The 12038-nt window shown below is 38.1% G+C and overlaps 1 protein-coding gene across 21 annotated transcripts in view; it reads left to right on the forward strand.

Moving 5' to 3' along the window:
• The window catches only part of MPDZ (multiple PDZ domain crumbs cell polarity complex component), a 102831-nt gene that overhangs the window by 22511 nt on the left and 68282 nt on the right, over positions 1–12038 (forward strand). For all 21 annotated transcript variants that reach the window (XM_075740975.1, XM_075740976.1, XM_075740987.1 and 18 more), the window contains 6 exons: positions 666–879; positions 2585–2713; positions 3942–4145; positions 7129–7243; positions 9638–9726; positions 11387–11582. In XM_075740975.1, coding sequence (XP_075597090.1) covers positions 666–879; positions 2585–2713; positions 3942–4145; positions 7129–7243; positions 9638–9726; positions 11387–11582 — 947 coding nt within the window. The remainder of the gene's footprint in view (positions 1–665; positions 880–2584; positions 2714–3941; positions 4146–7128; positions 7244–9637; positions 9727–11386; positions 11583–12038) is intronic.

The raw sequence follows: 12038 nt of genomic DNA on the forward strand, positions 1-12038 counted from the left end.
CTCTGAAGTAGGTCTGAGGAAGGACTCAGTATGTAATTTTACAGTAGTGCTTCCTTTGTCAGAAAGTGAAGAGTTATTTTTTAATTTGTTCAGGGGTTTTTTCCCCTCTCATTTAAAAGGGATCTGTTTTATAATTTTCTTTCTGTTTCTCTCTCTGCCTTGCCTTCCTTTTTTCTTTTTTTTTTCCCTTGGTTTTGTGCAAAAATAAATTTGTTTCCATAACATCTTGATGAAAGTATGTTCCACTCCATGGTTTGATGAATATTCAGAATCGGCTCAATGAACAAAATGGAGCACTTGGTCTGTTAAGCAAGAGGCTCAAAGTCAAGAATAAACATAAGTTCCCAGGCTATGATTGGGAGCAACTGAGATCTAATATGCTTAGTCTCGGATGGGGGTACAGGGAGAAGAAAGCTAGCTAAGGGGTAGTAGCCAGGGGAGAGTGGCAGTGGGATTAGCTTCAAAGGAAGTGATCACCAGGGTACCGCATCAGCTCCTTTCAGCAGAACTGCAGGGAGAGATTAAAAAGTGGGGGGAATAGAGAAAAGGCTATTAAAAATACTGGAAAATTGTCAAAATATTGTAATTCCTGTGGCAACACTTCTTTGTTTTTTCTTGTTTGTTTATTTTGTCGTCCCCCTTCCCTGTTTATGCATACATGACAGAGATGGAAAGCTGAAAGAAGCAGATCAAATCCTTGCTATTAACGGACAAGCCCTTGATCAGACAATTACACATCAACAGGCTATCAGCATCCTACAGAAAGCAAAAGATAATGTCCAGCTGGTTGTGGCCAGGGGCACGTTCCCTCAGCTGATCAGTCCTGTAGTTTCCCGGTCTCCGTCTGCTGCTAGCACAGTTTCAGCCCATTCCAACCCGGTGAGTATACCCCAAACATCTGTGTATTCAGTTCTGGGCATGTGTGAGCTTATTGCGTCTAGTATTTTGAGACCTTTTTCTTGTAACTTGTATGTACATTTCCTTCACAGTTCCGGAGGTTTTTCTTCTATTTATCTTTGTTGTACCTTTTCCCATGCAAAGAGTAGAAAATACTCAGGCTTGCTGTGGGGGTGGAGGGGAGGATATTTATCTTGGCTCTGTTTCTTCTTCCCATCTGCCAAACTCTCTGTATCCATCAATGCAAATACATCGTGTTTACCTTACTTTATGAAGCTTTATTTTGAGGTAGCAGTAAACAGGATCTTTTTTTCTCTTTCCCTTCTGCTTGAGCAAACAGATGGTGATATTAACTACACTTTCTCTTCCTGGTATCTTCCTGATGTAGTGGCTTGTCGTGGGATGAAATGGCCAGTGTAGGTTTCACTGTTTAGTCATCTGTGGCTCTTCTTTAAGGGAATTGATAATCAGAAGTATATGAAGCAATCAGTCTGGAAAAAGCAGCTATTTTAGTGTTTAGCATAAAACTTTTAGTGAAGAAGTTTCAGAAGTGTTACTTTCTTCTGTGTGCATGAATAAAGCTGATTGGCCTAACTTTTCCTGTCACTGCATAGGAGAGGCCTGCTCTCTTCCAGTATTCTTGTAGTATATTCCAGTATTCCTACATTTCTTTCTCTGGATGATTACCTCCGCATTCTCTGAACAGCTTCCATTCATTGAAAAACTGTTCCTTTCAGACCTGCTGCAGCTCCTTCTGTTTTTTTTATGCATGCCTTTCCCAGTCCTTGTGTTCCCTTTGCTTTCAAATGCTGGGGGAAAGCAGCTTATCTGGAGCCATTCTTTTTCCTTCAAGCTTTATGTTAAGACTGTGGATACTCAAACAGGTACTATAGGGCTTTGAATTTGCAGTACCTTGATTATTCCACAATTCCTGCTTATTTTCAAGATCCTACCTGGTAGAGCACCAGCTGTGGTTTTAAATTTCAGATGAGTTTACGGTATGGTTTGTTCTTCAGGCGAAAGAATACCAGGAGCTCCCCAGTGGTCGCTTCAGTACCACCCTGTGCGAGTGAGCTAGCCTTTGTCTTTCAGAGCAGTTTTGCTCTGTCAGAACATGAAGCCTGCCGTCAGAGCTACCTCATTCCAGTGCTGTTGACGTCAGACAACTCGGAAATCTTCATTCATTACACAGGAGGCAATTCTGCTAATGCGTACCTCACAATGCCTGGTGCTGCTGTCAGCCTTAACCTCTGAATGGGGTTTATGCTTTCTCCTGTGCTTTGTTACAGTGACCAGTGTGAACATGCACTTCCCTGAGGACTTCAATTTCCAGTCTTTTGAGATTTCCAAGCAGCAGTATTTTTCTCACTGACTGCAATGGGGCATGGAGATGGACAATCCTAGGTTCCTGCTTAAATTTATTCAGGAAGTTTTGGCAGGCCTGACCCATTACCCAGGTCTGGCTGGTACTAGAGAAATTCCAGCTGTTACAGAATGAGCGATTTATTGCTAAATGTTATGTAATCTTATACCTAACAGTATTTATTTGAAAGGTCCCATATTTCCACCTTCCTCCCACCTTCCTTTATTCAAAAACATACCCAAGAAATAAGAGAAACTATTTTGCAAGCTTTAATACATATGTCCTTATTTTAATCATTTGCAAGCTGATATTTATTCCTTTTAGGTTCATTGGCAGCATGTGGAGACCATTGAGCTGGTGAACGACGGCTCAGGTTTGGGATTTGGGATAGTGGGAGGAAAGTCAACTGGAGTGATTGTTAAAACCATCCTCCCAGGAGGGGTGGCTGATCAGGTAAATTCAACTTCCCCTTCCGTTTACCATTCAGTAAGGTGTGAAGTTACTCTTTACTTTTATAATCATGCTAAGTAATGGTAGCTTCTTTCCTCATAAATGTAAAAAAGAGAGTGCAAGTGGTGAAATTTATCCTTGGTAAAGGTGTGTTTACTGCAGGGGATCTGTGCATTTCAATGTAAAAGCTGGATTAGGCTGTAAATCACATTTTCAAACCTGTTACGTTATGCATGTTTGGTGCAGATGTATTTAGACTCCTAATTCTTTCATGAATATATTGGTTGTAATCCAGGGGTGGGGGGGACACCAAGAACTTACTTGCTCTGCTCGGACAGCTAAGAACATCTTCTTCTCTTTGCTGGGGTTACTGAAGGTGGGAGCACGTATGTGGCATTGTGCATCCACTTCAGGACATGGGCTCTGCTCCTGCCTGAAAGGCTAATGAGAATTTAAATTGGTGATCACAGCCCATTTCGAGATTGTCCGTTAGACAAGTATCTAGGGTTGCATTGAAGATGGTCAAGGATTGAATGGGCACAGAGACTGGTCTGTCTTCTGACCACAGAAGCGGTGGCCTGGTAGCAGGGCCTGCAGATGCATGGGCAGGATTTACTGCTGCACTCTTTCCCTGAGCAGGTGGATGGGTTCTTTTTGCAGACCTGTCTCTTTAATGCTTTTCACGTGGGATAAATTGATGTGAAGCTTTTTTATTCGTTAAAATTAAATCGTTAGAAGAGTAAGCCAGTGTGAAGCAATATAAATAACTGGATCACAGTAAGGAAGAAATGTATTTTATTTTGAAGTTACGGTTAATCCTGAGGACCAGTTTTTAAGTAGAAGTGCAAAGCTGAATATATGTTTGTGTGCTGTCTTTTGGAAGTGTGGAAATGAAACCTGAAGTTCTCTAATCTACATGCAGTTGTTAAATACCAGTGGTACTAACCATAATTATATGATTTTTTTTTTCTGCACTTGGGTGACCGACTGCTTGAAAAAGGATGTCCTGGATATTTCTGGGGAAATTTCTAGTAAAATTAGTGTGCCATTAGGCAAACTACTTTTCTTCTCCATGTTATCAGGATATTGACTTGGGACTCAAAAAAAGTCACCTGGTTCATATGTCTTAAAGGTGATTAAAGGTGTGCAGTCTTTTTCTAATTGTGTGGTACATGGGAAAAATGGCAGGATGTTAACAGATTATTTTTTTTCATCATCATTCTTCATCCAGCATGGGAGATTGTGTAGTGGAGACCACATCTTGAAAATTGGTGATACAGACCTGGCTGGAATGAGCAGCGAGCAGGTGGCACAAGTTCTGAGGCAGTGTGGAAATCGAGTGAAACTGGTTATTGCAAGAGGTCCTGTTGAGGAGCCACCTCCACCAGCAGTCCCTCCAGGTACACCAATACCTGTCTCCACAACAGAGAAACAGGTAAGCAACAGTGAATATACTTGAACTCATGGCAAACTTGTACTTCAAACTCCCTTTTTTTTTAACTGCTATTTGAATATCTTTCATGCTTATGTTCTCAAAAGCCAGGATTTTCTTTCCAGGTAGCAATGTTCTCAGCTGACAGTCTGGGAGAATTTAAATGAGTCCACAATGCAAGGAATTATATGTGCAAAGCCTTTTGGGATCAAGGCTTAGGGCTAGTATAAGTATGATCTGAATAACTTCTGGTTCTGGGTTGCTTGTGATTGTGCAGTAATACACTGGGAACAATTGAAGCCATGAAGTCTTTTCTCCAGCTGGCTCTGGAGCATTTCTACGGCTGCCTGTCCTTTTCCTCTCCAGGAACATTTCTTTTTTCCATATCATTGCAGCCATCCATCAGACAGTTCCTCCCTGTGCCAGCCAGCACACAGATGCTCCTTCTTTCCTACATCACCTGGCATTGCTCGTTTGCTAGATGTCTTCCAAAAAAAGTCAGCCAGCTGCTACCCTTATTCCCCTGCTGATGATTGTACTCTCTATGCTGTTACTCCGCTGCAACCGTCAGCCCCTTAAACAGTGCTGTAAATACTATCATGTCCTGTCAGCTCTAAACCTCTACAAAATAGGTCATTTGCATATTTGCAGCAAAGCCTGGTTTTGTGAGAGCCAGGAACAGTAGTGTTTTGTCACATACAGTTATGACCAGATATATTTAAATGTGAATATGCGGAGTAAGTGAATGAGAGAAGAAAAACGTGGTTTTGAGCCTACAACTAGATAGAATTTACACCTGAAAAAGAAATTTTTATTTTACTTTCCCGTGTTGTTTTTCTAGATATTTTCTTCCCAGTTACAAATTACATTTCAGATAGGTCACTTTGGAAGAAGAAAAAGCCTTAATTTTTGCATGATTACCATTATTTTGCCTCTGTCCATTGTAGTGGTATCTGTGGAATGCAAACATATATTCATCCCCTTTGTTGTGGCTGTAATGCAAAGAAAGTTAATCTTAACATGGACCATCTTCCGAGCATCTAAGAGGAGACAGACTTTTGTGTCTCTAAAGCACTCAGAGGCATGAAAACCTGGCTGCATTTTAGATAAAGGCATCAATATTTAGTCCAAATATTATTTATCTGAAAAGCAGCAGTCTCAAAATATGTATTTGATAATTTCATCTGTGTATATTTATTCAGTATTTGCCTTTCTGAGATTATATGATGCAATGTTGAAGGCTATATCTGCAGCTGCAGGATATATAGGATTGCCAGTACTGAGGAAATACCTCGAAGCCACCAAGTAGCAAAATTTGAGTTTTTTGCCATCTTCCTCTCCTTTTCCATCCTTTTCACTACCTCATGCCTGGTACATCTCACCTGGCAGGAGGCAGGCTATTTTTAACTTGCTTCTGCCAGCACAAAATCTTGTTCTTGGAGGGAACACCTAGTTAATAGTGCTGCAGGCCTTAGTAATTTGGGTGTGGAGTGAAGATAATGATGGAAACAGCTTGGTTTGTCTATATCTTCCTGGCAAATACAGGGTGGGTGAAGACTTTATGATGCTCTTAAAGCTGTTAGGGGGACCAGAATGGCTTTTCAAAATGAGCACTTCTCATCGTGTCCCCTGTAGATGCATATCCTGTAAAAATTCATGAGGTTATGGAAATTGGAGCAGGTTTTTAGTAGCATTACCTGTGGCCAAAATAATCCTGTATTATGAAGCAGAGAGGTAGTTAAAGCAGGAGAAATTTATTTTTCTTGTGTTTCATTGTGGTTTTGGGTGGAATTGTTCAGGTAAAGAACTGAAATCAGATTCTCTTTTGGCAAGTAGCATCATAGCTCTCCTGAAGTCTTTTTTTTTTAGCACATGCATCCTCATCCAGTCAAACTGGGTTTAGTTAGTATCTGCCTGGTTGCTGTATTGGCACTTTAAAAAATATTAGTTGCTATTTGTCATGCAGAAGAGACAGAATAAAATAGGAGTATAGCAGGATCTTGATAGATTTATACTATATTTATGAATTCCCATTTTAAATATGTGCATAAATATTGATTATTTGCATTATTATGTGCATAAATATATCGTACAAATACAATGAAATTGAAACCTAGTATATGTAATCATACACTGATATATATCATCCATGGAAGTGGCTATTAAGTATCTGTTTTCAACAGCTGAAGGATGAAAAATTTAAAAAAATCCCTTTTTTAAAAGTTGAAATTAAGTTTTATAAGTTGATTTATTTTAATATGAAAGCAATATTGTTGGAATGGGATTTTAGTAAGTATAATACTTTGATTAACAACAAATAAATGAATTCAGTAACAAAGAATTTTTGGGGTAATGAAATTCAGAGGGTTGTAGTAGGTATTAGCATTGATTGTAATTATTTAACTAGCTGGAAGTATAATTGCTACTTTCTAAAACGGTTTTTTTAAGTCTTTCAAAAATGAGAAACATAATTGCCTCAGTAGAAATAGCTTCGATTGTTTTAAACTTGGCATGCATAGCAAGAAATAGTTACAGTTATTGAAAAGGAATTTAAACAAATAGAATACAAAGTATAATTTTGATCTTTTTTTTTTCTGCTTCTAAATAACATAGCAGTCTAAAGCTAGTTCTGAGGAAGTCCCAGAAAGGAAGCAAGCTACATATTCTAACATTTAAGCATGGTTTACTGTTCAAGAGGTTCATTGTTCAATTTGTACAAATTTCACCAGTCATTTTTGTCATCAAATAATGATTTTATAGGTTAGAGGGTAGTATCCCAGGGGAAGGGGGCGGGGAGGGCATGACCTGCATTACTTTGCAGTGAGGAATGTTACCTATGTCTAGTTTCTTTGCTGAATACCAAATAAGAGCAGGAGCAGAGTTGGTACTTTCTTTTTTACATTTGTGTCTAATTTTACATGTTAATGACGTAAAAGAAACTTTAAAGGAGAAAAAGCTTCCTTTCTAATCACACTTTTCTTATTAGGTAGATGCTTCTGTTGATAGCTGTGAAGATGGGGAGAAATTTAATGTTGAACTCACTAAAAACATTCAGGGGTTAGGAATAACTATTGCTGGTTACATTGGAGACAAAACATCAGGTAATGATAATCTGTTATGTACTGTGGTGTGTGTGCATCAAAGACTTAATTTTGGTTTTGATATAGCATATCTGAAATAAAACCTTGACCATCTAAAATCTTTTTTAAGTTTGTAAAGAAAAAGGAATTTTTTTCCTTTTGTGAGAAGGACATTCAGATTAGAAGCAATGAGTTTTATTATAAAATTCCACCTCAGTATTTTTAAATGAATTTTAAAAATTCAAGCTAAAGCTTGTGCTTGTATGTTTTTGTGAAACAATTCTAAAATAGACTGAGCCTTTTTTGTTAGAACTGGCTTGGCTTTTTATGTTACATTTTCATTTTTAAAAGGTTCTTACAAGATAATGTATTAGTTTTCTGAGTAGTTTTATGAGATTTTTTTTTAGGAGTTGTTATTTTTTAAACAATGTGTATAGTACTGCTAGCAGATGAAGAATTCCTTCGTGACTTCTGAATACAGTGAATGTTTGTTGACCTCTGGGCTGTTGCAGCCAATAAATAAGTTAATTTAAATAAATAAATGCAACAGTGTTCATGTACAGTTGAGTATTTTTACTCTGTAATTTCCACTACATTTTTCAGAAAAATGATCTAGAACTCTTGTTAGGCCTCCCAAGAGGGGATTTGGCAAATGCAGTGCTGCTAGGAAGAGACAGTTGCTGAATATGTTGGAAGACTTCTCAAAGACCTCTTTGACTTTTACCCATGTTATATATTGTTAGCAAAATGTATGGACAGATATAACCCACATTATTGGCAGTCTATAGATATAATTTGTGGGCTTTGAGAAGCTGGACTTAATTTTAAGTCTGTTTCGCAGCATAGGATGATCACAGTTTCTGTGAGTCTGCTCTTTAGCAACTTCCAGTTGAATCTTTAAAAGGCAAATTAAATTGTAGCACATGTGATAGATCTGATTGATACCATATTTTAACTGATTTAGTGTTGGAGTATCACCAACCTTTGATTTTAAATTATTGTGCTGCATGTAACTCCATTAGAAATTATTCTTGCCTTAGGAACTAATTGGGTATGTCACTTAATTTTGTGACTTAACGCTTAGTTAAAGAACAACTTCGCTGCCGAAGAAGCAGCAATAAAACTACTGGGCAACATGTTCCATGGCTGAATCTTTCATGAATGACAAATAGCAACTTGTCATGTTATGGTGCAGCTGTTACAGGATATAAAACCACTTGGAAATTAGTAGGACCAGTCATTCAATTATTCACAAAACCTGGGAGAACAGCAAATTAAGAAAAAACAGAAAAGAATTGTCAATGTCATGACTTAAATATATTTGTAGTCTTATTTTTTTCTAAGCTGAATATAATCACTAGAGCAAAACATAGATTTTGCCCTCCTTTCTGCTAACTTATGCCATATTGAGGCTCAGTAAAAGATGAGTTTCAGGTCTGCAAAGGCACTGGGTTGTCTTGACAGCTGTTAAAACTCATAGTGGATTATCTTCCCATTGAATGTATTTATTTAACAGAGTTGGAACTTGTTGTGAGAAAGTAGATTCTGTTAAGTTTTCTGATACCAACGTTATAGGCCTGTGACTGTCAGACCTGATTTCATTCTGGTTCATACTAGTATTTTTCTCGATTTCATGTGTACTATATAAAATGTGCATATAGGAGCTCCATAGATTTTCACTTTACTGAGCTGTTGAAGTTGTTTCAAATTCCAGTGTGTTTTTCCTGAAATAGATCTCTTTTTGTAAAACATCCCTTCTCTAGATGTTTTATGTATAAGGCTTTTCCTTATGATTCAAAGTCTGTAACTGTTTAAAATGTTTTTTGGTTTGGGGTTGGATTTTTTCTTTCTTTTCTGCTTCTTTTTTTTATATTGGATCAAATACTGACTTACAGCTGTAGTTAAAAGCTGGTTCATACGTGAGTTGTAGTTCTCTTTGCTTATAATTTTCTGCATTTGGTTATCCAAGCATGAGTTTTCTTAATTAAGTACGTAGAAAATACAGAATTTACCAGGTTAGTGAATTTTCTGTCTTGCAGTTTTAAATCTGGCCAAGAGTCAGAGATACATTTTTTGTCGATGTTGGTTTCAAAATTTAGATTAAAGTAAGTTAAAATTCTTTTGCAGCAAGAATTGGGAATTCGGCATTGTAAGATTTTGAATCAAGTCTTATCCAATGCAAGCTGACATTAATCAGGGTTATCCTTTAGAAAAAATAGTAATATGTATGTTTTACTTAAAGCATATACCATGTTTTACTTAAAGCATATACTTTCTTGATGATTCTTTCCTTATCTTACCTGGAGATTGTGTTTTCTTTCTTTTCCTCCCTTTGGCTGGTGGCATTAGTTGGAGATTGTAGCATTATTTAAGTTATTTCTTAATAATTTAATTTTCTCTGTTTTTTCATCCCAGAACCTTCTGGTATCTTTGTGAAAAGTATTACAAAAGGCAGTGCGGTTGAACATGATGGCAGAATCCATGTGGGAGATCAAATTATAGTTGTAAGTAAACAAAAAGAAATTAGATCACTTGTCGGCAAAACTCTGCTTCTTTCACTTGTAAAGAATTAGTGCTTGTTTAAAACATTTAGGATTGGTGTTGAAATGGTGAGTCCTTTTTTTGACTGAGTATTCAGTCACACCTATCTCATTATCTGTGTGTGTATAACTTGTTTTTCTTAAGAAAAAGTGTTGTGTGTCTGTATCTTATCAGTAAGAGCTTTGAGACTGCTTAGTAAAGGCCAAGTTTTAAAGTTTGATTGAAATTAAGCATCTGTGTTGAAAATTATTTTTAAAGGTATGTCGTTAAGGTTTTAGATGCTCAGAGAAAGAAGAAAATATTTTCATGCATAAAATGCTAGTTGTATGATGAAAATCAGGTCATAAATGCTGGAACCCTGTTTTTGTGTCTGTCATAGATCTGATCTTGCATTGTGTGAAGGCAGCACTAAGAACAAGTTATGGTCTCTCTCCAAGTACAAATGTGTCTGCATGTTTGTATGGAGAAGTGTATATGATTTTTATGATTTAAATGCTGAGTACAAATGATTATTCCAAAGTTCAATTTCTTCTTCTACTGCAGATGCAGAAGGAGAAAAAAAGATTTGAGTGACCTGGGACAGAAGAATAATAAACATTGTTACAATATGGTTTGCTGAAGTGTGCAGGAAAAATTAAATAACCCCAGCTCATTTTTTAATTACTTTATATTTAGAAGAGCGCCAGAGTTGGAAGAAGTTCAGAGAAGGGCAAAAAAATGATTAAGGGTCCAGGGGGAGTCATTCTTCATGCAGGAGAAATTAAAATAATGGAATATGTGTGTTGTATAGACAGACTGAAACAACTACAGGGGCCAAGGCATTGTTAGACGTATTTTAGAAATTAAAAGTACTGAGGGGCAAGATGGAGAAAGAGTAGGATAATACGGAGTTTGTGGGGAGAAGAGGAATAAAAGGTGGTGTGTACTAGGGACAACAGGATGAAATTGGGCAATACCAAAGTCTTGAGTTTCAGAAAAAACCCTGAGTTAATGAGGTAATAGGGAAGCTTCAAATGGAAGGGGCCAAAATCTTGTTCTTTAAAATACGAAAATGATGGACCAGAGATAACACCTGGCTGGCTGGGACAATGTTTGATTGGGAAATTGGACTTCATGGTGTTCAGTAGTAGACTTCACTGTGTCTGGTGTTATTTGGCCTCAGAACAGCTGTGCTCTGTAGTTCTTCCTACCACAGTGCACAGATGTGTCTCTCCTCACCCTCCCCTCCCCAGCTCTCTTGGCCATGTCTGTGTTGGTTTATGCACCCACTATTTTCTCCTCGGAGGTGGGGATGGCTGGAGAGGTCAAGCAGGCAGCCTGCACAGCATGTGCTGTGTCTTCTCCCACCTCGCAGAGCAGATCTGCCTGGCCCCACCGTGGTGGGCACACAAAGCACTTCTCCCCACGTTGCTGTGGTACTGGTGGTTATGTAGCTGTGGGGTACTGCAGTGAAAGTGCTTAGTATATCTGACGTTGCTAAGTCGTCCAGGTTTTTGTTCATGTCCTTTCACTTGCTTTGTGCTTAGGCTAACAGATGCTGAACTCAGCGTATTATGTTCCCCTGGACATTTTTTTTTTTTCCGGATGTTGTCTTGTGGGCTGAAAAGCTTCTTAATCATGTAGGTGGATGGAACAAATCTTCAAGGTTTTACTAATCAGCAAGCAGTTGATGTTTTGCGGCACACGGGACAAACAGTTCAGCTCACTTTGATCAGAAGAGGGTTTAAGCAGGAAACTCATATTCAGCCTCAGGAGGACTTCAGTGCTGCTGTTGAAAAGGACTTACTGTTCCACACAATGGATAGTAGCACAACCAAAGGTAATTAAAACTGGCTTTGCTTTAAAGATGGCTTGTAATATTTTTCTTCTCAATTGCAATCTGGAAATAAAATGGACCAGATTTATTCTGGGTAGCTATTACTGGTGGTGGAGCTCTGTACATGAGGGGAGAATTTGGTCTACTATGGTTTGATTGATCTTTTAGACACAATGGTATTATTTGCTATATTTTCAAAGTGAATGTTGAAAGCTCTGCACTGCATTGCACTTCTGGCTGAATTGCTTCAAGACTTTGATCCTGCAAATCTTCAAATGGTAAGAAGGCAGTAAATATTTTATTCGTGCTTGTGGTGGGTTGACCCTGGCTGGGGGCCACGTGCCCACCAGAGCTGCTCTGTCACTCCCCTCATTCACTAGACAGGGGAGAAAAAGTACAATGAAAAGCTTATGGGTTGAGATAAGGACAGGGAGAGATCACTCACTGTGGTGGGTTGAC

This window comes from Balearica regulorum, chromosome Z (assembly GCF_011004875.1).
Source record: "Balearica regulorum gibbericeps isolate bBalReg1 chromosome Z, bBalReg1.pri, whole genome shotgun sequence".
In the NCBI taxonomy this organism is placed as follows: domain Eukaryota; kingdom Metazoa; phylum Chordata; class Aves; order Gruiformes; family Gruidae; genus Balearica; species Balearica regulorum.